Source organism: Phymastichus coffea, unplaced genomic scaffold (genome assembly GCF_024137745.1).
Source record: "Phymastichus coffea isolate CEN01 unplaced genomic scaffold, Cenicafe_Pcof_1.1 PCOF00001, whole genome shotgun sequence".
Classification (NCBI taxonomy): domain Eukaryota; kingdom Metazoa; phylum Arthropoda; class Insecta; order Hymenoptera; family Eulophidae; genus Phymastichus; species Phymastichus coffea.
This window is the reverse complement of record NW_026706812.1, coordinates 12,981,478-13,007,091: the sequence shown is the minus strand read 5'-3', so window position 1 is coordinate 13,007,091 and position 25,614 is coordinate 12,981,478. Positions and strand designations below refer to the sequence as shown.

Below are 25,614 nucleotides of genomic sequence, written 5' to 3'. Positions count from 1 at the left end.
TCGTCCCCGCTCACGCTGGTGGGTATCCGTCATTCGAAAGGTTGTGTTCTGATTTTGCCCGAGTCTCGGATTTCGCTTTCCATGGAAGGCTTTTATGACTCGCTGATATTGATCTCTGCTCTTTCGATTAATTTTCTGACTTGGGTCAAGGGCGGGGTCTCGCCTAGCCGACAAGGCGACTCCCTAGGCAGTTTTCAATATTCGTGCCAGTCATGCCACTCATTCAAATCAATTTCCGAGATCCAGGCTAAAATCAGGTGTTTTAGCGTTCGAGATTAGCGTTCAAATTGTGTTTTCTCACACAAAGGTGTCGGGCCTTACTCCCGGAACTCGAGGCAAAGAACTTTGGGTGGCTGCTATGACCACGGCCACGACTCTTTACCCACAATAGTGGCACCTACCGATTGCCAGTCGATAGGGAGTAATTTCTTATCTATCCGAATTAGATTCGGATTGCCGGGACCATTGGTCCTCTGCAACTAGCTCCCGGAGCGGTCTCCCGTCCTCTAAGAGGGCGCGTGGTACCACAATCCCAAGAGATTTCCCCTCGAATGATTCCCGGATTTTGGCTTTTCTGGGCTTGAGTTGAGCTCTTGGTGTGCGGTAGACTCCACGTTGAATGTTTGGGCGTTTCCGTGTTGTTTATTGTCGTTTAGCCTATTGGCCATTTGCCCTAGGGGCGAGCGTTGTGTGTTTTGCCTACTGTTTCTTTACAGAAACAGCGTTTTCAGCCTCACCACGTGAAGGTACACACATCCGCACATGTGATTGCAAGTCTTTGTTCAAATACACATTGCATTCACTTCGGGTCGACTAGCATTAGTTGCTTGTCGAGGGCAATCGGTGACGCATTTTGTACTTCAGCATTTGCATTTGCTCATGCCCGTACAGGTAAGAGAAGTTTACGACATCCTCTGCCAAAACAACAAAGTGTTTGTTTGAGAAGTCTCCACTCTCTGTTAAGGAAGACAACTACTGTCCGCCGCTTTGACAAAAGATTTTTGCACAAGGTGACCTGGCCAGCCTCGCGGCTGGCCATATGGTGCACTATGTGCATCATCCATGTTTTTGCTAAGCGGATTATAATCGAGCTTCCTGAGAGCGTCGTGATCGCAACCGCCTCATGTATCTAGCAATATTGAAATCAGTGATAGGCAATTGGTTTAGTAAAAACATGACGCGAATTGTAAATGAGTGGTTCCATGATACAGTGCGTGGGGCCGGATAAGAGAAAGCTGTAGGTAGATTACGGGAGGAGCGTTTTATATGAGGATAGGTGGCGAGATATGAAGGTTGTGAGAGACAAACTGTTTTATAGGTAAGAAGGATTAATGAAATGTTTCGATGAGATTCAAGGGAAAGCCATTCAAGACGTAGCCTATGAAATGTGACATGGGTTTCAATGTTAGGGCATGGGATGAAAGAGATGAAACCAGTTGCAAAACGGACACAGGCATTATGAGCAACTTGAAGAGCAAGCCGCCTCGTTTTATCTAGTAATAATCAGTTTCAAAAAATTAAGTAGTGTTTTCTAAAGTAGAATATTTGGTTATTCCGATACCGTTTCCCGATTTGCTATGTAATAGAATAACAATTCGCGATGTGAGAAAAACCTAAAAACTACAAAAAAACAGTGTTTTTTGCACATTTAGGTTACGATATTAAAAAAAATTTAAGGTAAGAAAGTGTTTGAGTCCGGATTCGAACTCAACACATTAAATTCCATCAGTTACTTCTCTGGTCTCTGGTTCCGGACTTTTTTGAAAATTTGTAGGCTTGTGTAATAATACCTCACAGTGCGCTTGAACGGTCGTTAAACACGAGGTGAAAACCACATTGAATTTTCTTCTTGTAATTGATTCTAGAGCATGTATAGACCCTATTTCCGAAAGAAATAAAAAAAATCCGCTTAGCCGTTTTTTTTTTTTGATTATTTTATTCTTGAAAAAATTGATACTTTGAAATAACATTCAAAATTATTTAATAAAATATTTATTGACAGTAATCACAATAAATCACAGTAACATTGTGAAGGTATAACCATGTATACAAATATAACAAATTATCAAAATATGTGTACATAATATATAGTTACTTAACATATAAACACTGCAGCATAAACTATATATGTTGACTATTAAATTCTTGAACTGCTCTGAGTAAATTTTTAGCATAATTTTCATGAGTTTTATTCAATTTATACTTTTCCCAAGTCTTTGCAAAATCAGAATGAATTGACTCAATGGATTGTTCACTAAAAAAACCAAGACTTTTCTCACTTTTATCACAAAAATATTTTACATGAAAGAATACAGCATGCACTTTAGGTGTGATGCTTATATTTAAATCTATATAACTTCCCTTAAACTTTTCAATATAAGTACTGTAATTTGGGTCGAGATTCATACCGAAACAAGAATTCACAACATTGCAAAAATCATCAAAACATCTCACATACTTCAAACAATCAATGCTGACTAAAGAGCGCAAGATATCTGTTTTGTTAAGTAGAGTTTTGCAAGCATTGCCGGCAAAACTTGCGTTCCCATTAAAAAAGTCTTTAGAAACGTTGCACTGTTTTGCCCAATCTAAGCTTATTTTTTCAAATGATAATGACATATTTTGAAACAAATGATTTACAACGCCTAACATGAGATGGAGTTCGGGTGGTGGAATAATGTCAATGAGTTCTTGTCTTCTCTCATCAGAAATGATTGGCAAATGAACACAATTCTTGAATTTTTTCGCATCGTTTAACTTACTACCACGTTCTTCCCATTTTCTATAATTGTCTATGCACTCACCAATTGTTCTGTACTGTCCGATTGAATTCAAATCTTTTTTTTCTGCTGTACACCAAGTACACGGAAATGTACTGGCATGATTCATTATTCCCACAAGAATGTTCGCTAGTTTCAAGTCAGTAGCAATAGTAGAGTTGGAGAAACTTTTTATTTTTAACGTTGACCACAATAACTCAACGTTCTCATAATTTTCTTGAGACGCATCTGCTAAGCCAATCAAAAACAATTTTTTTACACCTGAATCTTTCATATTTTCCGATAAATTAAGATCTGTGAAGAATTGTCTTTTTTTATTTTTTATTTTTGTATCACTATCACTTAATGATTGCAACGACAGACACACTTTAAGAAATCCTCCTCCACCATCTATCCCAAATTTTAAATGAAATTGTTTGTCTAATTTTCTGTACAATTGAATCTGCTCAATTAATTTACCTACATCGTTACAAATAATCACGTTTTGTGAATTTATTTCTCTCTCACCCTTTTTTGCTGTCAACAAGTTCACTTTTTTAATTTCAAAGAAATCATCAAGTCTATGGTTATAAGTTTTTAATTTCTTCAATAAATTAGGTTCAATGATCTTCCTATTTCTAGTTGAATAACGAATTTCTGAAGCTATTTTTGCTATTTTCCGCGTAGATAAACCGTTATTGGATGCAATGGTAGACATAGCTTTCGCCGATATTTGCTCATGTTTACGTTTCTTGCTAGCATGCTATTTACAATAGCAACTCTCACAGGCTTACCATGCTTTTGAGTCAATTTCACATCACCCGAAGAAGGAGAGGTAATGTTTCGTGATACGACATTTTTCAATAAACTACTTGTTAACTGTTCTTTTTGGCGTGTTGTTAAATTTTCACTAATAAACTTGTCAACATTGTCGTAACTACTTGCTGCAGTACACTTGTGAGGGTGACCTTGCGATAAATTACTTAAACACTTAGCGCATTTTTTCACAATGTTTTTGGATTTGACTAATTTCTTTTTTCTCGTAAAATTGTACTGACTGACATCACTTACTTTTTCACACAAAGTACAGCCACAATTTTTGTCGGAACTAGATCTAGTAATAGGCTTCGGATATGTCCACTTTGAAAAGTCAGGTAATTGAAATTCTTTAACTGAATAATTACTTTTATATAGTCGATAAATATTAATTCGACAAGTTTCACAAACAACATTTGGTAGTCGAGTGTCTTGATTATTATAACCGGTAACTTTACGAACTTTTTGTTCAAGTTCATCATTTATTATTATTAACTTAGGTTTTTTCTTTAAGCAGAGTAAACATAAACTTTTACGACAATCTGCATGAGTTCGTTTGTGAGTTTTGAACGGTTTAGACATTTTTCAATATTTGAGTAGTCCATCGATAATATATAAGGCGCGTTTTCGCACATTTGCTACCTTCGATTGATAACCACGGACTGATAAAAAATCCAACTACATTTGTAAACACTCTGCTCGGTCGTGTTTATAGACTCATGCCAGTACATGTGATGTTATGATAGTACTATTGTAGTATAAGGTATTTATTACAGAATATATATATACATATATATAAATGAACATATACTCTCTAATAAGTATATTACATATTTTATATATATACATTTTATAGATGTATAAGAACTTACTATGAATTATTAACATAAATAAACTATTTTTTAAATAATTTTGAATGTTATTTCAAAGCATCAATTTTTTCAAGAATAAAAAAATGAAAAAAAAAAAAACGGCTAAGCGGATTTTTTAATTTCTTTCGGAAATAGGGTCTATACATGCTCTAGAATCAATTACAAGAAGAAAATTCAATGTGGTTTTCACCTCGTGTTTAACGACCGTTCAAGCGCACTGTGACCTTTTTATTCTATTGTGGTTATCAAATATCTTTTTTCATTCGTTAGATAATAATGATTTAATAATACGAAGAGAATCGTATACCAATATAAACCTACAAGAAAGCGAAATCAAAGTCCTTTCGCAAACTCCACATTTGACTAGTTTTATAGTGAAAAATCCTATTAACAAGTTAATTCAATAAGATCTTCCGTTATAAAACTTTTACATAATTTTTTTAACGAATTAATAAAGCTTTAAATAGTAATTTTTATTGCTTTAGGTTATGGACAATATTGAGAATGCAATAACAAATTTAACAGTAATAAAAATATAAAATCGATAATAACCTCTAAATAAAATATTACCAGATTTAAGTAATAAGAATAATATGATTATTTTTTTTTTTTTTTTTTTTTATTTAACGTCGCTCTATTTATGCCCATCAGTGCTAATCAGCGACGGAGGCTTGCAATGTGTTTGAGAACAAAGCACATGAAACTTTTTTCAGTGGTGCTTGTATCAATCAGCAGGGACTGGGAATCGAACCCAGGCCTACCGGGTGCGAGTCCGTCGCCCTACCGACCGAGCCATTGCAAGCCTCTAATGATTATTTACTAGTGAGAAGAGGAGCGTAGAAAAAATTAAAATGTAATCCTGATATTTTGAGAGAGAAATCTTTTTAGCAAAATGATTCCAATTATGTACGAATAAGAACGGTGAAATTATAAATCGTGAATGATTACGTTTTTCGCCAAATGATGGGAAATTATATTGTTTTAACTATAAATTGTTTGGAAATACTTTAACTCAATTTAATCGTGAGCTTTCGTGACTGGAAAAATGTCGCAGCTCGATTAAAAGATGACGAAACTTGTTCTGTACATCTCAAAGCTTAAATTACATTACAGTATCGTTCATAAGAGTTTGGACTCATAAATTTTGAAATGATGAAGCAGTTAGAAACAAGAAAAAGAGTATTAGTGCAAAATACTCACTAGAGTAGTTTTATTAGCAAGCGAAGTTTATCTTTTTGAAGAAATGATGAAATATTTGGTTCGCCTCACAAAGGAAATAATTTCGGAATGCTCCAATTGATTGCATTGTATGATGATTTTTTAAGGGATCATATAAAAAATCACGTAAATCGTAGTTCAATTCATACTAATTATCTCTCATTTATAAGTTGTACTAAAATAAGAAAACTTATGGCACAGCAAGAAGCAACGAAATTATTCGTCAAATAAAAAAGTTGAAATATTTTTCCTTTACAATATAATCCACAAAAGATGACAGTCATATTGATCAGTTAGTTTTAATTTTTCATTACATCGAAAAAAGTGGTAAGCCGGTAGATCGCTTTTTAATTAATGAAATGCTAAAGTATATTAATTACAGTGTATCAAAATGATTTGAATTAATATTTTGGCACAGAACTCGTGCACTTAAAAGAATTTATTAAAGAAATAGATGATAAACTAATTTCAAAATTATTAATGTTTAAACTTTTAGTCCAATAGAAAGTTAAATTAGACTTTACGAATGTTGAAATACTTTTGGGGATATTTTTGAACCTGTGTTTTCGAACAACAAACTCCAGTCGTGAAAGATCTTTATTAATGACTTCGTCAAAATCAGTACAAGGAAAAAGCGTACTAATTTGTACGAAATATTCATATTTAAAATAAATCAATATTATAATTGTAATAAATAATTATACTTTACAAAAATTATTCAAAATCAAACTTTTTTAAGAAAGTTTTCACCTCGTCTAAGCCTACAGGCAGCTAATGTCTAAATCCGGCGCTGAGTTTATAAAGTAAGAGTTGATAAAGATTAATCATGTAATTACTATGAACAATATATTGATCCCTTTTTTGGTTATATTTTATTTATATATTTGGTTCTATTTTGCATTCATAAAAGAAATTACTTACAGTTAGTCGTTTTTCAGGATTAACTTCTATCATACCCCTTAAAAGACTTTGGCAATCTGGAGGAACAAAATGTGGGATATGAAACACACCACGTTTTACTTTTTCAAGTAATTGCCTTAAATTGTCGTCATCGAACGGTAAGGCTCCAACAAGCAGTGCATATAAAATTACTCCACAAGACCAAACATCGGCTTTTCTCCCATCATATTTTTCTCCCTGTGGTTGGAATTCCAAGAAATGTATTTAACAGTAGCACAAAAATAATCATTAAATTTCATGAGGAAGCACTCTAAATCCGTTAATATTTTTTATAAATGAGATGATTAATTTGAAATAGTTATAATTTAATTTAACAATAAAATACGAAAATTTTATGTAGTATAAGTAAATGTAAATGTTATATTGACGTATTATAAAAGAAAACAATCTTTCCAAAGAGTGTATCAAATTAACAACATTAAAACATAAATTTAACTTGATTTATGACTTTCAAGAACTACATTTTGATTAATTTATATATAGTCTAAAATTAATTTAGGTTTGCACTAAATGTTATAAAAAATAATGACGTTGGTATCCTCAAATTAACTTTAAGGGTAGGAAAAGCTTAATTCACTCTCATTTTCATGACTTACTCTAATTACTTCAGGGCAAGCATAATGAGGTGATCCACAACTTGTTTCAAGCATAGAACCAGCTGGTTGTAAAGAAGCCATTCCAAAATCAGCTATTTTAATGTTATTTTTCTCATCGAGAAGTAAATTTTCTGGTTTTAAATCACGGTGACTAGAACAATAACGTAATTCGCTTATAAGATTATATTCGAGGTAAACTATATATTTGTTTCTATTATTTGAGTTTTACAAACGAGAATATACAATAATGTAATGCATGCAGTTTAAAAAAAGAAACTCAATCATAACAATATGATGATTAATAAAACTCCTCTATGATAATTATAAAATATATTTTTTGTAGTTTCGATCCATTATGAAATTGTTCGCATACAAAACTGGAAAATATGATAAAAATACACTATACAATAACGAATATGTAATTACCATATGCTGTGACTGTGGCAGAAGTCGAGTGCTGATATTATTTGTCTGAAAAATCGTCTTGCTTCTTTAGGCGTGAGTCTTCCTTTCTTGACTAAATAATCAAACAATTCACCACCAGAAACATGTTCCAAAACTAGATACCTAAAAAATAAATTTATTCTCTAAAGATTATACTTACATAATTTTTAGTATTTTCTTTATAGATGCATTTACAAGAATCTAGTATAATTTATGTATGAGTTAATTTTATTCATACGATATATTACAAATATGAGTTTATCGTTCTCTTAATTTGTTATATTTAATTCAAAAATGATTTTTATAATCTCTAAAGTATGATATTGATTCTTTTCCAGAAATTATATACTTCTACATTCCACTAGTTTCATCATTGTTTAGTAATTCATTGTAGTTTTCGGTCCGTCATTTTTAAATGCTTTAATGTCGTTAACTTAGCTAATTGAATAATTGGTATCAATTATACGAAAAATAATTATATTCATGGTTAGTCGATTAGTTTAATATCAAGGAAAACAATTTTAGCTAAGTTACACAATAAGTTACTGGAAGTAACTCAATCTCGCTCAAATGAAAAAGAAAGAAGCCAAAAACGTAATCACCATCTTCAAAACAAAAAAAAGGAAAAAGTAATCACATATCAGAAAACAAATTTCTTTGCTTAGAATTAAGATGTGGATAACGGAATTCTAGCCGCGATGAAAAAAATAAAAAATTGATTACTACAGTTACTACATTACGCTACACGAGAGCAAAGTAGGCCATTCCCATCAACGGTTTGTAAGATCTTGACAGGCATGATCCTCCTTGCTCCCAACTGTAAACACATTTTCCGCGGGTTAAGAGACTTGCTGAAAAATAATATAACTTTTCCTCGTATTTTGTGTATATACAATTGCACCTTTTTCTATTTGAGACGCAGCCATTAGCATAAATATGGATTTTTGCGAACGTAGCGGAAATGATCATGACCAAAGATATAGTACTTTGTATCTGGATGTCGGTGCGTAGAAACGTCACTTTGCAGCGATGTTTGCAGAGAAATATTTTTCATAAATGTATGTTCCAATTTACCTAATAAAATGATATAGAATCGTAGTCAATTGATTTGAACTTTTATTCTCAAATCTTTTCAATTTTCTGAACATAATTATTTTCCACTCATATCGTTATACCATATATTCCCCAACTAAAAGTAAGAGTATCATACTCAAAGTATCAGCTCGAAGATCTAAGATGATATACTCTTTTCAATTAAAAAAGTACATTTCGCTGTAGATATAATTTTCAAATGTATTTTGATTCAATAAAAATATATCCTTATTTACACTGTTAGAATTATCATCAATATATTTATGTAAATAATAGAGTCGATCATTTAATAAAAGTTTAAGACGGTCAGAATATATAATTTACAGTTTTCAACTTTTTGGAACTTACATTTGACTGAATTTACGAATGCAATCGATTTAAATAAAATATTTATCAAAAAATCAAGATACTTTCATTCAAGATAATAAAGCAAAGATATATCAATAACCTTGAAAAATAACCTTATTTTTAAATATACATATGTGCAATTTTGAAATTATCATTTGATCTAACTAAAGTAAAAATAATAAAATAATATTTAATGAAAAACTTACAGATATTTCTTATTTTCGTAAACATCAGATAGACCCAGAACATGAGGATGATCTATAAGCTTCATAATAGCAATTTCCCTTTCTACTTTAATTAACACTGATTCCGATAATTTTTCTCTGTTGATAATCTTGATTGCCACTTTTTTTCCGGAAACGCAATGCACCCCTAGTTTTACCAAACCTATAATAACATTCATAGTTTATTCAATTTTATGGTTACAATATTTCATAATATGAAAAGCAGTAAATATTGGCTAAGGTAGTTTGTATAACCAAATATGCTAAATAATCAACATAAATCGTCCCTGACAACTTGTCTTCTCCTTAGCAGGTAAACTCCGTTGAGATATCGTGGTTATTGGTGTTAATATTTTGTTTAATAAAGAATAACTGAATAATCATTGTTACTCAAAGTGGGAACAATAAAAGATATTGATAATGGTTATACAAAGCTGCCTCAATGAAAATAACATTTTAATTCTTGAATATTCACACTGTCACAACTGTTCTATAACGCTGACATGATGTCGTCGAAATATTGATATTTATTATAGGTTGTAAGAATATTGCGATAACAAAAATACTTCAACGAGGTTTGAAATAATGTACGTACCATTGCGCCGTCGATCGCCAAAACGAAATACATTAACAATTAAGAAATTCAAACATCGTTGAAATAATTTACCTATATATCATACAAAGTTGCATATAATATAAGTACACATAATCAATACAAAGTTTAAGGAAAGTTTGCAAAATAATAATTGTGGCAATGTTTTCGGACTAAAACTTTACGGCTAAAGGCTCTTAAAATAATTTAGTATGTTATATGTTTATGAAAAAGTTTTAGAACTAATAAACTTAGCCAAATACTGAAACCGTACTAACTAATAAATCAATTTCTTGTTTAGCATGAATGAAATTATTTTTGAAAAATTTGGAATGATGTTGTTAACTTTATAGATATTTAAAATTCTTACTTTCAATTTATATCAGTGTTAAAATTGAAAAGTTTAGCAAAGAGCGAGATATCAAGTTCTTAGTAAATATGTAATTATAATTTAAATACGTCTGATTTTTAAGACTTCCTGAAGAGGGCCGGAGAATATCTCAAAATGGCCGAAACTTTCGTAAAATTTTTAAATAATAAATAGATTGATGAAAAGTCGTCAGAATCATTTTGATTTCCAATTATGTTTTTTATATCCATTTTCAGAATCAATGAAATAATAATGATTTTATTTATATAATATATAACAAGATTTACAAGTCAACCATTGTTATATTGAATAGGAATACAAAAACAAAAAATAAATAAAAGCCTTTTTTATAATTCCATTATGCGTGTTTAAGGTTTGTGGTTATATATATAATATATGGCTGAAAATTATTTTAATTAATGCATAGATACATACTTACCAGTCTGTCCCTTGCCTAAGGTCTTTTCAAGTCTATAAGGACCAACGTATTGATAACTATCTTGGTTGCACGATCCTGTTGGATTTTGTTTACTTTGCTGCATCATGTACTTTATTTGCTTACCTTAATGAAATCTATGACCTTTTATTTAGCATCGTGATTTACGTCGTGTAATATTTTTAAAACTTACAATTTTACCCTTAGTTTTAGAGTGCATATTGACTTCGTAATTATTTTATAGTTCATTTGAAAATTTTTCCATTTCATCTAATTTCATTGGTGTCTTCAACATTTTTATATTTTATTGAATATTTGTACCATCTGCTATTTTAAATGTTTTACAATAATAACATGATTCAAATTAGCATCAGTCGATCAATAGTCTAAAACATAGTAAAATTCAATAAACATGATTATTCTTTTTTTTAAAGATTTCGAAACATCACTTAAAAAATGCAAAAAAATTTTGTTTAAAATTTTTGAATTTCCTGACTTATGGTAAATAAATAAGTTATCCACTTTTAACACGAATATTGACTGATTACTTCTATAAATTATAAATCAATTATTTTCCTTTTATGTAAGTTTATAAATTTATCAATTCACCAAATAAATATACTATTCAGTAAACGTGTTGGTTTTGAATTTCAAATATCTTTATCTTTTTATAAAAATATCTAAAACTGTCATTTTTATTAAAATGCAAGAAATATGATATTTCAATATCTTTTGCATTTTAATTACAATGTGATACAGGATGAGTGTACCAATTACCAGCCGTGACTTAAATACCCAGCTCCTTTATTAAATATGTTGCGTATTTCTACATAATTACAATAAAAAATATTATTCAAGATTCTATTGACCCTTTGTAGATTATATTTTCTTTTGACCTATAAAAAAAATATCTATTTCATTTAGAAATATTTATATACTCAATTTCGCGTTGTAACAGTTTCGCAAAGTATCTACTTTACAAGGCCGGAACAGTAAAGCTTAATATTCCATTATCCGGACATAGTACTTTATATTTAAGCATTGAGTAATTGATTGAACTTTTAATATCTTGTCAAAATAAATAATATACCTTTTTATCGATAAACCGTCGAGTTAATGGCAAACAATCGTAATTCTAAACTGAACCTCATTTTTACATGTGCATTTCATTAATAAATATTTTTCACCATTGACGGTGATATAATTATAATAAAAAAACAATTAATTAATATTCACATCTTTGAGTATCATAAATTTAAACGATAGTTCGTTTGGTAGCATTCTTCTATATACCAAATATTACTTCTAGATGACAGAATATGTGAAGCATACTGGCTCACCCGGCTCGATAAATAATAATACTAATGAAATCGTTGGTTTAGGTAAAATATTATTAAATGTATACAATAATTCAAAAATGATTATACTATAATAATATTTATTCTCTCTATAAAACAATTCGTTTAAAATTCGAAGTTTTTATGTGATTATTTTATGTTTCTGAGAACTTGCAAAAGAAGATAACTTGTACACTGCCAGAGATTAGAACACTCAGCCTACTTTCAAGAATGAACATTATAACTTGACAGAAACTACTAATTTTTAAATGTTCTATTTAGCTTAACAAATATCAATACAGATTGCAAATTACTCTTTATATGGAAATATGTTTTCCATACATCAGTAATACAAGAGTTTTACGTTTTTACGTACAAGACGTTTACGTAATGATGATAACTATTTTTTATCTCTTGGTATCGACTTGAAAGAATTTTTAAAATGTATTTATTATAAAAGTTATTAAAATGAAATAAATTAATTTAATTACGTATATTTTTTTCAGTTTGTATATTTCGGTTTTCTACATTCCAGACTTTAATGTTTTAATATAAAATTTAAATTTATTAACGTGTTCTTTCAGAACTTGAATAAGTTCATCTTGCCTCTGAAGTAATGAAATCAATATCAAAATATACTCAAATCAATAGAACGTTGTTATTGCAGAATATTATATTAAAGTTGTTGTCAACATCATATAATATTCTTATTTTAACAGATTGTAGCAAGATAATAAAATTAAAAATTCCGAAATAAAAATATTGATTGTATGTAATCAACTAAAAGTTCTGTTCAATAATAAATAAGGGAAAAGAATACTTCTGCCTTTTGCTTACCAAACGGTGATCACGAACCCATGCATTAAAAATAACAAAATCGGTTGGACAATTTTAGAATATTTCACTGATAGTTCCTAATAACCTTAACAAATAATTAATTATATTATAGACTGTGGATAAGCAGTACTAGTATAAGAACTTATCTTTTTTTTATGATAAGTAATAAAAAAACTATCAAATGATTTTGTTGTCTGATTGCTAATGGAACAAACTAAAATAGTTAAATAGTTTAATATTACTCATGACTCGATGACGACGAAGCAGAAAACTCCCTGTTCGATTATGTTGGCGAAGGACGGAGTTGCGCGCGCATACGTACTAGCTTTACAACCCTTATATTTCAAAGGTACAGTAGACAAGCAAATTGAGAGAGCAGTCATTGTAGTTAGGGTGTGGAACATTAGTAACGATCATTTTATTGAACTTCAAATATTCAAAATGAATTAATTTTACGATCCTAAATATTATTTAGCAGTTGAAACATATTTCATTTATTAGCATAGTTGTTGAATAATTTAGCATTGCGTCTCATATGTGCGTGTTCATACATACATACGTGCAAACATAAATACGTACATGTAATTATTGTTGATTCTATTATTGAACTTTATCATATCGGAATTAGAATCAAATAATTTTAGCCCGAAAATTTCTGAATTTCTTAGGGTTTTTATTCAATCCAATAAAAAACTCATGAATAACGAACCCAATATAAAATTTAAATAATTAATTGCTATAGTTTCTCATATCATTGTTTTTAAACATATGAATTCACAAACGTTTCATGTGCACAAAGAAATGACCAAATGTACGACAAGTATACGGAAAATGAACGTTGTCATTCTATTGTCTACTTTAGGAATTATTATAAAACAATTATTTATAATTCGATAGTTTATAAACCGATCTGAGAATAATCACAGGTCTGCATTGTTTTCTTAATAGCTAAGAAAGATTTTCGAAGTAATTTGAGACTAGAAACCAAACCCGGACTCAGAATTACTCCATTACATCAGATTTTTAAGTGATTCTAACTTAAATATATGAAAATACGGTTTTCCGTTTCATTTGAACATCAATACTTTTTTTCGCAATATTTTTTTTTATATCTGATAAAACTATGAAAATGGATCACTTTTTAGCTTCCTATTTCACTATTTACATTTATGATTTGAATTATTTTAACTGGAGATATCGTCGATTAAAAATTGCAGGCTTCGCAATGACCAACACATAGGGAAATTCATGGAACCCTTAATTTTGTTTGAAAGTGTAAATAATTTTTTTATTTGGAACCATATTTGTTAAACTTATTAAGTTTAGATCACTAAAAGTAAAAAAATATACCCGCGTTACTCATTTACATGAAGTCTTTTCTGTGTTTTCATAGAAAAATAAAAATATTGATTATTCAACCAAAAAAAAATTTCTCTTGTTTGCATAGTGATAATAATTGGTAATTTAATACTTGTTATATTATTATAAAATTCCAACGATCGAAACATTAGTTAGCATACAATCGATTCAAGCTGTCAAATCTATAAACAAAACTCTAAATTTTCGAATTAATAGTGCGTACTCTATACAAATTTATACAATATCATATATTTTCGACTTTTCTCAACATTTTTTATATTTAATTTTTTTTATATTCATTTACGATATAAGTTCATGTTTATATTGATCAGATTCAAAAAATTTCATGATTCAATATTTTTTCTAATGTATCTTATAATATTAGAAAATTTTTTCAACAAAGCTTTGCAACTTTCATAAAACTGAAAATCTGAAGATGAAGGTTATGGTAGTAAACTTTTATAACGAGCACACATAAATTAAAGAGTGTTAACTTGTAAGATTTAAAATTGGAGCTGAGCTTATAAAAAAATATGATTTTAAATAAAGTTAAGCGGGTAAATTTTAAAATACTTTGCCTTCTAACTTCATGGTTTTTAATAGAACATAAATTTTGAAAACACAGTTTTTTTTGTTTTTCAGAAAACTGCGTTGTCATGAAATGGAAATTATAAATTCGAAATTACAAATTTTCTGAAATTTTCAAATCCATTCATGATGGTTTCATAAAGTTATACGTAAAAGGCTACGTACTTTATATTCACTTCAAAAAATGTTTTCCGAGATAAAAAGTTGAATCATAGAAAAGTTAAAGGTTCCATGGATTTCCCAATAAAAAGGGAAAAATAATAGGTCGTAAAATTTATCATAGTTGTACTTGCTGTTAATGATCTTTTGTTCATGTAATGCCTCGTTTATCAAAAATAAGAATGAAAAACAAATTTGATTTCTATCATTTTTTCTTTTCGTATATCAGTCAATAAGAAACTTGTGTTCTTTTTTTATTGGCGATGTCTTTGGTTAGAAGTATTCAAATCATAAATGTAAATAGTGAAATAGGAAGCTAAAAAGTGATCTGTTTTGATTGTTTTATCAGATTTGAAAAAGAATAATAATTTGCGAAGTTATTGGTGCTTAAATAAAGTGGAATTACGTGTTTTTACACTTTTAAATTAGGATCGCTAAAAAACCTAACGTGATGAAAAAATTTTAAGCCCGGATATGGTTTCTAGCTAAAAATTACTTCAGAAATGATTATCATTATTTTCATAACAATCATAATCTCATATTTTGCAGATCTATGTAATTATTCAATTCTGCTAGCATGATTGGCAAAAATATTATTGCTGCAGTACTTAATGGGATAAGGAAATAAGAATGAGTAGATAAACTATTCTAAAACATTTGAGAGCTCCCGATAACGCTATCCATGTTTTAGAACCGCCACAGATTTTTCGCGAAGACGGATACAGTAAGTAGTATAGCAATGTATGTTCCAGCACACTTCCGGTTTGCTGGAACATACGTATGTTCCAGCACACCGGAAGTCACACCTGCGGGGGGTGTAGTTAATAATTGTTAATGTTAACAAATTGTTAATGTTAACAATTATTATTAACAATATTCGTGGGGGGTCCCTGGTTTAACCCTTTGATTCCCTGGCCTAACGCTTCAGTGTTAATTATTATTAATGTTAATAATTATTTATAATTTTTTGAGGAAGATTTCTAGGGCTCCTAGTCACTAGGGCTCCTATTCCCTAGGGATCCTATACCTAGCGCTTTCAGTCTAATTAAATTAAAAATTTTTTTTTTTAAAGTTATAAATATATATTATTGACAATTTACTTGCTTTATTGAAAATGAAACGAGTAGAAAATAGCGACGATTTTTGAAAAAAATGAAGAGACAGACGGGAGATTCGAACCGGAATCCTCTGGGTTGGCAGGCTAGCGTTCTACCACTAGAACCAATGCCACATGTACCTTAGAGGATGCATATTGTGTATATTAGCTACACACGCATACGTTTGGTATTGGACCTGAGCGTGCGGAGGAGGAGGGGAGCGCATGCTGTCTATAGTTCTATTAGGCCTGATGGGGATGCGCTACTATAGTAGTAGTAAACGTGCGCTCTCTCTCTTTCTCTCTCTCTCTCCTACGCTCTAGCTAAGTGTGGACCATGGTGCGCGGAGGGGAGCGTATGCTGTCTATAGTCAATGCGTGCTCTCTCCACGAAGTGAACTGTTTTCGTGAGAATGCTAGAGACTACGAATGCAGTCGCTCGACTGACACCTCCTTGAGATGTTCCTCCTAAACATCTCTGCTAGGAAAGAACCTTATTATTTTACTATTTAAATAAGCACACATTTATTATTTATTTAATTTTTATTATTTTTAATTATACATTGAATAGAGTACACTTTGTCTATAATCTTTATGTTCAGTGTCTGACATAGCTATTTTTAAATATTCAGTTGAATTTTTATATGAATTATAGTCATCTGTAAATCTTTCGACTGTGTCGATCCCTTTTGATTTTGCTTGTTTTTGTCTTTCCATCATCCAATCGTGTATCTTTTGTGTATTTACTGCAGTACATACTATATTCTCGCGATTTTGACTATGATATATGCATGATGGTTTAAATTTAAGACTTAAATCTTCCAATCGCGGACATCTCATTTCAGTTTCGATATCTAAAATATTTCTGTAATTAAAAAAAATTAATTAAATTCGAATTTAGAATTTTGTACTATTATATATTATTTGAACCTACTTTTCAGGAATAATTTTTTTGAGCCATTGCTTCTTTTGTAATCCTTTCACATAAATATTTCTACAATTATGTAAATAACTATGTATAGTACAATTTAAAAAATTATATGGTAAAATACTATTTCTCCATAATATACCTATAAAATTGATTATATTAAATATTTCAAATAAAATCATTGTTAATTAACGATAATAAAAATAAATACCATGATGATGTAATTCCAACCACTTATTAACACTTTGATATTCAATAGACAATTTGAGCCAATGATATGGAGGTTTAAAAAGTAGTACTGTAGGTGAAGTATTAGAACATACTGGTAAATAGGCAAACTCCTTACAAATAAAAGTATTATTAGGACTCTGAAAGCCTTGAATATCTAAAATATAGTCCATCTTACAGTATAAATCCCATTATTCTCTATGATATGTGAACTGAATCGTATCTCAAAGCAATAATGACTTTATTTTTATCCTGAAGATCTATATACAAACCCTTTAATACTAAATTAATAAGTTAGATGGTGCTACAGTCGGTTCACCCCCGCTCTTTCGTTTGAGCTAACTCTTCCATATACTGCCTACAGCGCCCACACTTTGTAGGCAGCACCCATAATTTGCTGGCAGCGCCCTTAGTTTGCTGACAGTTTCAAAATAACGTTAAAGATATTATACTTAAACAAATCGAAGAATTTCAAGAAAGAGACTCAGGCTGGTCGTTAAAAACTATTGTTGGTCTCACTATTAATATAAATAAGTATAATCCATTTAAACCATGCTCACCATTACCGTCAAGCATAGATAATAAAAGAGCCTGTGTTAATGTTAAAAATGAAGACAATGAATGTTTTAAATGGGCTATACTTTCATGCCTTCATCTAGTTGAAATGTAACAAAACTCGTTCCTTTGTTACCAATTCTTTGCGGGGTAAGTGAGGCACTTTCGCTCAAGGCAATTGAGGGAGTAAATGAGGAGAGGCTGATAAATGAATTATAGAAAGACAGGAATCAAATCCCACTTACAACCTATTATTATTAATCATTATTCACACTAAACATACGCGCGCATAACATAATCTAAATTACCGACCAACAAACTACAAATAGAACAATAAACTACTTAAGATAATCACAAATGAACATTTCGCATTTCATCTTAATACCTAATCGCGCACTTAACCTATTACAAACTTACTTAAAAAAACTACGCGAACTAATACCGGGTAAATTGCCCGGCACGTGGGCGCCTGGACAATTCACCCGTCGCAACTTACATCACTATAAATTAAACTTAGCGCGAACCTTCAGATAGCCGGCATGTGAGTGCCAGGCTATTTCTTTCAACGCGCACCGGCCGTCGTATCACGAGAGAGAGAGAGAGAGTGTAGAGAGAAAGAAGAAAAGAAGGCTTGACCTTTGTTCACCGCTCCTAGCAACGTCGTGGATCCCGGGCGATATGCTGCCGCAGGAAGTACCGATCGTCGTCGCTGGTCAGATCGTTGCTAGCTGCTGGCTGCTATCGCCGACCAGGTATCCGCAGGCGACGTTGACTCTCCTTGCAAGGGTGGCTGGCTGCGGTCGCAGACAAAGCCGTTGCCGGTAGGGTTGACCTTCCTTCCGGCTATCCCAAACTGCACTCTCTGTAGGACTACTGCACTCTAGCAGGACTGGGCTTCGACTCCCTCACTCTAGTAGGACTCGGCTTCGACTCCCTCACTCTGGTAGGACTCGGCTTCGACTCCCTCACGCACTAATTCTTGCGCTCGTCTTGCAGCCGCTCAACGGCGCTCGCTCCTCTCCCTACCTTGACCTATTAGTTAGGCGGCACGCGACGCGCCGCTTATCGGTCACGCGTTGCGCGCCTGCCAATCCCTGCGTGGGCCTAATACTCTCTCTCTCTCTCTTTCTCACTCTCTCTCCGCGCTCTTCAACTTTTTCTTGCGCTCAACTGCGCTGGCCCGTCCTTGGCGCTGAAACAAAAAGACCAAGTGTTAGGCGCATACTTTAATGCGCCTAACGTTGGCTAACACGCCTTGCCGAGTGGGGGAGGGAAAACGCAGACGAGAGACCGGCACATGGCCTGCTCTCGTCACACCCCCTTCCAAGGCCAAAGTTCGCAACCGCGAACGGCCTGACTCCGTTTCTCCCTCTCTCTCTCCCTGTCGACCGGCAGTGGCAACCAACGATAGACGCTTAATTATATAATAATATCTTAGACTTAGCTTAAATCATAATTAATTCTAAGTTGGTAACAACCAGATCAACTAAGAGCAAAGTCTAACAAACCCAATAGTCTAATCCGAGTGATATGCCTAACCTTTCGTCATAGCAAGCCGACTAATCCACTGCGCCAAGATCGCGACTAACTCAGTATTTAATTAAACCAAGAATCTTACCATCTACTGCCGCTCCAACGACTCCAAATACCGGAGCCTGAGCGTTCGAAGCTCCTCCGCCGAAGGAAACGAGGCACTTGCCCCGGATAGTCTTTGGCCGGCATTATCAGTCGCCTCGGACCCAATCACCTCGGCACTCCGATCGCTCGGCTCACCCGCGGGGACCGACGCCTGCTCCGTCCGCGGTGCGACTCCCATTCCCGTAATTTCGCTGGCTACCTCGGGCATTGACCTAGAAACTTCGAGCTCCGGCTCTACAGTCTTTGCCTGCGTTGCCGGGAGCTCTACTGGTTCGCCCGGGCGAGCCCGAACCCTTACCTCCTCCACCGATCGTGCGCGCGCCTGGTCTGCCATGAAGGCGTCGCGGCAACGCGGACAGTCTTGCACGCGGACATCGAGTCGCCCACAGTTTCTACAAACCGGACGCGAGAGAGGCGGGTTCCTGCAGGCCGACCTGGGATGTGACCCCGTTCTGCAATTAAAGCAGCGGAACGAGGGCACGTCCAATTCCTCATCCCAGAGGACCGGAGCCAGGTTTTGCAGGAAGCTACCTCTTACCAACCGAAACCCTGTTTCGTCGACCTAACACGGCGACGCAGAGGACGAGGCCGGGCTCGCCACCTGAGGAGTCGGGACAGGTCGTACCGGCCTAAGGGTTGGTCGCTCCGGCACAACCGGCTCCACTCTTCGCGGGGCCGGCGGCACCACCACTTCCATCCTTGTGCCCACCTCTCCCGTCTTCATGGTGACTGTGCTCGCACCAACTCCCCTGTTGCCTCAGCAACGGCTCCCTCTGCCATCTCGGATAGAGTTGGAGTCGAACCGGAGGATGGCCTCTCAAAATTACACGCGGATAGGTTGAAACGCATCGTGCGCTTCCTCCAACCCGCGTTCTGGCGAGCCTCAGCCTCCTTCCTTCTCTCGTCCTCCAAATACCTCGCTGGGTAGAATTGCGCGGGCCCACCCCTGCGGACGAATTGGTACGCGGGGTCTAGCCTCTGTAACGCGAGCAGTTTGAAAGGGAGATTAGGATGGACATGTGGTTGTGGAGCCACTCGAGGCAGCTCCTGCACCGGCATCGCCTCATCCTCGGAGTCGCTCGAGCTTAGCACCACCTCCAGTATACCGTTGGTGGCGCCTCGCTTTGTGGGACTCCAGCTTCCCCTTCCAATACAAGCCCTCGCGGTACGGCTCTGATTTGCCGCCCTACCCGCGAGATATCCTCCCGCGGCAGCTCGAGAGCCCGGCGATTTCTCGCCTTGGCTACTCGTGCCCGCCTGCGAGAAGACAATTCCCTCTTTTGCGGCGATAACTCTCGACTTCTCGGATACTTCGCGTATGCAAAGCGTCGTGAGCCGAAACGCTGCGCTGCGACATACCGCCTCGTCCCAGGTACGCGTGGGCGCAGCCAGACGAATTATCGAACCCGCACGGCGATTTCCCGTTAGCAAACGGACCCCTCGCCGGTCGCTCACGAACGGCGTCGGGGGCGAAGGCAAAGGCGGCGGCAAAGGAAACCCCTTCGCCTGCCCGTCACCGCCTCCGCCAACCGACGCCCGTGCCAACTATGAAACACAGGAGGCAACATCGACGTCAAAGGAGGCCGCCTACCCAAAGCCTGAAAACCGGGCGGCAGACTCCGACGCTCGGTCTACCTCCATAGCCTCAGCAATTCCCGCCGAGTTCACCGATGCGGTCACGTCGCCTGTAGGTGTTTGAGCCTCGGCGACTTGAGCGATGCGGCCCGACTCCTCGGTTTCAGCCATCATCACCCGACGTCGATGAACCTCTTGTACCTTAAAACAGAACGATTCAGTTACTACACCTGTCCTATTTCGCACACTATTTATTTACCTTACGCGGTGGTATATATCGCTTAATTTCCGAGACGTGTACCCTAGCTGTACGATGCTAATTGTTCGTCGTTAGCTCGTAGATCTCGGGTGAAATTACTGAAATAATTTCAAACGGTCCGTCAAATTTTGGATCAAGTTTCGCGTTTTTACCATCCGCTGCGCTCGAAAGCGTATGCACTTTGCGCAAAACCAAATCACCTACCTGAAAAAGTACTTGACGCCTACCCTTATCGTAGTGTTTCTTTTGCTTTTCCTGAGCTTCATCAATGTGCCTAGCTACCAAGTCGCGTAATGCATTTAAACGTGATAGCCTATCTTCCCACGCCTTCGTATCTATCTTAACAATAGGGGCCTTTGTCTCGATCTCGCGCCTTAAACTCTTTACCGGACGTGGATCCCTACCAAAGTTTAGAAACGCCGGCGATACCTTTGTAGACGCCTGAGTCGCCGTATTGATAGCATGACGAAATTCATGCAAATACCTATCCCAGCTCCTGTGATCGGCATCTACAAACATCGCTATCATCGTCTTTAGCGTACGATTTACGCGCTCAACCGGGTCACTTTGCTGATGATACGCAGGACAAAATATATGTTCGATACCATATTCTCGCAACCTGTCTTGAAATACTTTGCTCCTATATGCCTTCGCATTATCACTAATGATATATTCCGGAGTTTCCCATCTGAACAGGATTAACTCCTCAAGCACGGCAACAAGAGCAGGGCCGTCCGCCGATCGCAGTGGTTTCAGCTCGACCCACTTAGTAAATAAGTCTTGAAAAACCACCAGGTATTTAAACCTATTTTTGCTACGGAGCAGCTCTACGACGTCAGTCGCTACTACGGCCCATGGTCTTTCTACCACGCGTTTACCCATTAGACCTTGGGGTGCCTGCTGGACTACCTTGTACTTCTGACATTGAGAGCACTCACTTACGAACGTCCTCACATCATACCATACTCCTGGCCAGTAATACTCACGAGCAATTCGATCGTAAGTATTATTTTTCACGGCCGAAATGTCCAGAGAATGGCTCGCAATGAGCGTCTCTCAACACCCTTTCTCGGTACTCCAGCGGCACCACCATGCGCCAACATTCCTCGCGATTAGTTATTGGATCGAGCAGGTGATCGCGCATGAACCGATACAGGACGTTATTCTCTACTCTCCAATTCTCGAATTTCTTCGGTCTTTGAAGAACGTTTTTCACGCGTTGTAGATACCAAGCATCCTGTATCTTATCAAATGCGCAAATCTCGAGTTCGTCCTCAAATTCTCGCGAAAGTGCATCCGGCGCATGGTGCAGCGCTCCCTTTCTATGTACTATTTCACAATCTAACTGCTGAAATTCTAGTACCCATCTTTCCAATCGACCCGTAAGTTCGCGTTTGTTAAGAATCCTAATGAGCGCACTATGATCCGTAACGATGACAAAGTGTGAGCCTTCTATATAAGGCCTAAACTTTTTTACCGCAAAAAGTACTGCCAAAAACTCGATTTCGCTCACCGTGTAATTTCGCTCGTGCGCATTCAGCATCCGACTGGCGTAGCATATGGGATGCTCGCCGTCGTCGAATACCTGGACCAAACACGCGCCAACCGCGAAGGAAGAGCCATCGCAGTGCAAGTAAAAGGGGCGCGTAAAATCAGGGCGCGCGAGTACCGGCGCCTCCGTTAATGCGCGCTTTAGCCTCTCAAATGCAACTTGCTGTTCTTCCTTCCATTCCCATGGCTGGTCCTTTCGGATGAGTTTAGTCAACGGGACCTTTATCTCACTCTCGTGTTCGATAAAACGCGCATACCATCCTACCATACCTAGGAATCGGCGTAATTGAGCTACGTTATTCGGCGCAGGATAATCTACTATCGGTTTCACCTTGTCATCGTCCGGACGCAGACCCTCACTATCTAACCTGTACCCCAAGTAAGTTACCTCGGTACAGAAGAAATCGGACTTTTCTAAGTTGATTTCTAAGCCAACGTTTACTAAACGCTTCAAAACTTTCTCTAGCCAGATCACGTGGCTGTTGAAATCTGCGCTAACTACTAGCAGATCGTCAAGATACCAGAAAACGTGCGGCTCATATTCTGGACCGAAAAGTGCGTCCATGAGGCGCATGAAAGTAGCCGGCGCATTTACCAAACCAAACGGAATTCGCTCAAACTCCCATAAACCAAGACCTGGTACCACGAACGCCGTATATTGTTTGCTATTCTCTGAAAGTGGAATTTGCCAAAACACCGCTCGCAGATCTATTTTCGACAGGTAGACTGCTTCGCGCAACCTATCTAAAATAGCGTCAATGCTAGGCATTGGATACGCGTCTACTTTCGTCACCTTATTTACTGGTCTAAAATCGAGACAGAACCTATAGCCGCCGTCCTGTTTACGTACGATTACCGGCGCACTACTCCACTGACTATTCGATGGCCTAATTATTTTCGCCTTCCATAGCCGCATGGTTTCTTCCTGCGTGAATGCTAATATAGGAGGCGACATTCGGCGCATCGGCGTCTTTATCGGACGCGCATCGCCTACATCTATGACGTGCTCGATAACTTTTGTAACCGCCGGAGATTCACCAGGCTCCGGGACAATCCGGCGAATGAGCGTCAAGATTGTCTCTCGTTGAGCCTCCTCGTAGCTGCTTAAACCTGCGCATTCCGCAAAAAGAACTATCTCGTTACTATTTTGCTCTGCTAACGGATACCAATCGCCTTGGTCACCTGTCCGCCAAGCGCGATTACCGTAGCTAATATTTATATTCCACGCTATCCAAAAGTCGGCTCCTAAAATCAAGTCGTGCTTAAGCGTAGATACTACCGTCGCAATTAACCAATTCGTCCTACCGCTAATTTCAATACTTAACCTCAAGTCGCCCCACGTTTGCGGCTTCTCGCCTGAGATGCCCTGTACAAAAATAGGCGGCTTTAACCGGTCCTTGAAACGTAAACCAAGATTCGGTCCTACTACCGATACCTGAGCACCTGAATCTAGTAGCGCTGTATAGACTTGCCCGCCTATGTCGACCTTAATAAAGAACCTATTCTCTACTACTGCGACTAACGCTGCATCTGATTCATCTGCCGTTTTCTTCGGGATTTCTGAGTTCCACTCAGACCCTCCCCTCACTAAAACGGAAGGTGCGTCGGCACCGACGACCGAACGTCCAAACAACAAAACCCTGCTATCAACAAGCCCACTTCTATCGCGCGTGACCATGACCTATGTCGCAGCCCGCTCCGACGGGACCGCAGCGCCTGAGCTCATTTCCTTATCAACAGATTCTTTCACAGATTCACCCTGATTTCCTAAAGTAACGGCCTTTTCCGAAGTCTGCCCAACCGTGGTCGAAATACTCGAACCTGCCTCATTCGTGTTCGTGCGCATCGATGGCAACTCATTTTGCCTCACTGGGCACTTCTCAGGCGAGGTAACTATCGCGCAAAATTCATTAAACCCTATCGGATCGTACATATCCTTATCGGGCAAAGTTTTTCGCGTGATAGTGTGTCGACCTTTTTGAAGACTTTCCGCGTCTTGCTGTAACGAGTCGCGTTTATTTGCCTCTTCGGGTTCATTGCTGATCCTACTAGGGAAACTTACGCCCTCGTCACTCTGCGCCTGAACTTCTTTCAATGTCGAACGACTAAACTCGCCTTTAAACACGTTTTTAAACTCAACAATTTCCTTACTCCCTTTTTCCGGATCCTCATATTCTACAAATACTGCACGCTTAACCTTAGCCTTGACTTTCAAATATTCTCCTATTACCTCGTCTAAGAGAGGTGGCGCAGAACTGGCAGTTCCTGCCTTGTTCTCGCCTTCCTCTTTTACCAAATTCACGAAAGGAGGCGCAGAACCGGCAGTTTCTGCCTTGTTCTCGCCTTCCCATTTTGCCTCAACTCTATTCCTTTCTTCTACGATGTCTTCGCTCTTTGCGCGAAGCACTTTCTCTACCTCAATGGCCAGCTCAATCCGTCTTAGGCAGGAGTCGTCGAGCGGTCGACGGTTCCCGCGCTGAGGTTTCCCTGCTTCACTTGATTACAAGTGGGGCAATCTCTATAAACGTAGCCGATTGTTCCACAAACCTGACAATATAATGTCGGCTCTGAAGTTCGCGTTGGACAGTTATTAGCGTAATGCCCAGGTTGTCGGCATTTATAACAAACTACCCGCGGATTGACCTGAGCTATCGGGCATTGCGCCCTCCTATGTCCCACCGCGTTACAATTGAAGCAAGCCCCCGTGAATGGCCTATTTAAGTTGCTACCTCCCTGATTGCGCTGCTGCCGGACCAGACTAGGGGCTACACCTGCAG

At 36.5% G+C, this 25,614-nt stretch overlaps 1 protein-coding gene across 5 annotated transcripts in view; it reads right to left on the bottom strand.

The window, feature by feature from the left end:
* LOC131673846 (serine/threonine-protein kinase BRSK2) overlaps positions 1–13,177 on the bottom strand; it is a 175,079-nt gene extending 161,902 nt beyond the window's left edge. For 2 of the 5 annotated variants that reach the window (XM_058953953.1, XM_058952575.1), the window contains exons 1-6: positions 12,902–13,177; positions 10,731–11,113; positions 9,312–9,492; positions 7,648–7,788; positions 7,222–7,372; positions 6,587–6,802 (exon numbers count right to left, since the gene is read on the bottom strand). In XM_058953953.1, the coding sequence (XP_058809936.1) occupies positions 6,587–6,802; positions 7,222–7,372; positions 7,648–7,788; positions 9,312–9,492; positions 10,731–10,836 (795 nt within the window). In that variant the 5' untranslated portion in view covers positions 10,837–11,113; positions 12,902–13,177. The remainder of the gene's footprint in view (positions 1–6,586; positions 6,803–7,221; positions 7,373–7,647; positions 7,789–9,311; positions 9,493–10,730; positions 11,114–12,901) is intronic. The other 3 variants (XM_058953316.1, XM_058953822.1, XM_058953892.1) reach the window with 3 other exon arrangements.
* Positions 13,178–25,614: the final 12,437 nt, after the last annotated feature.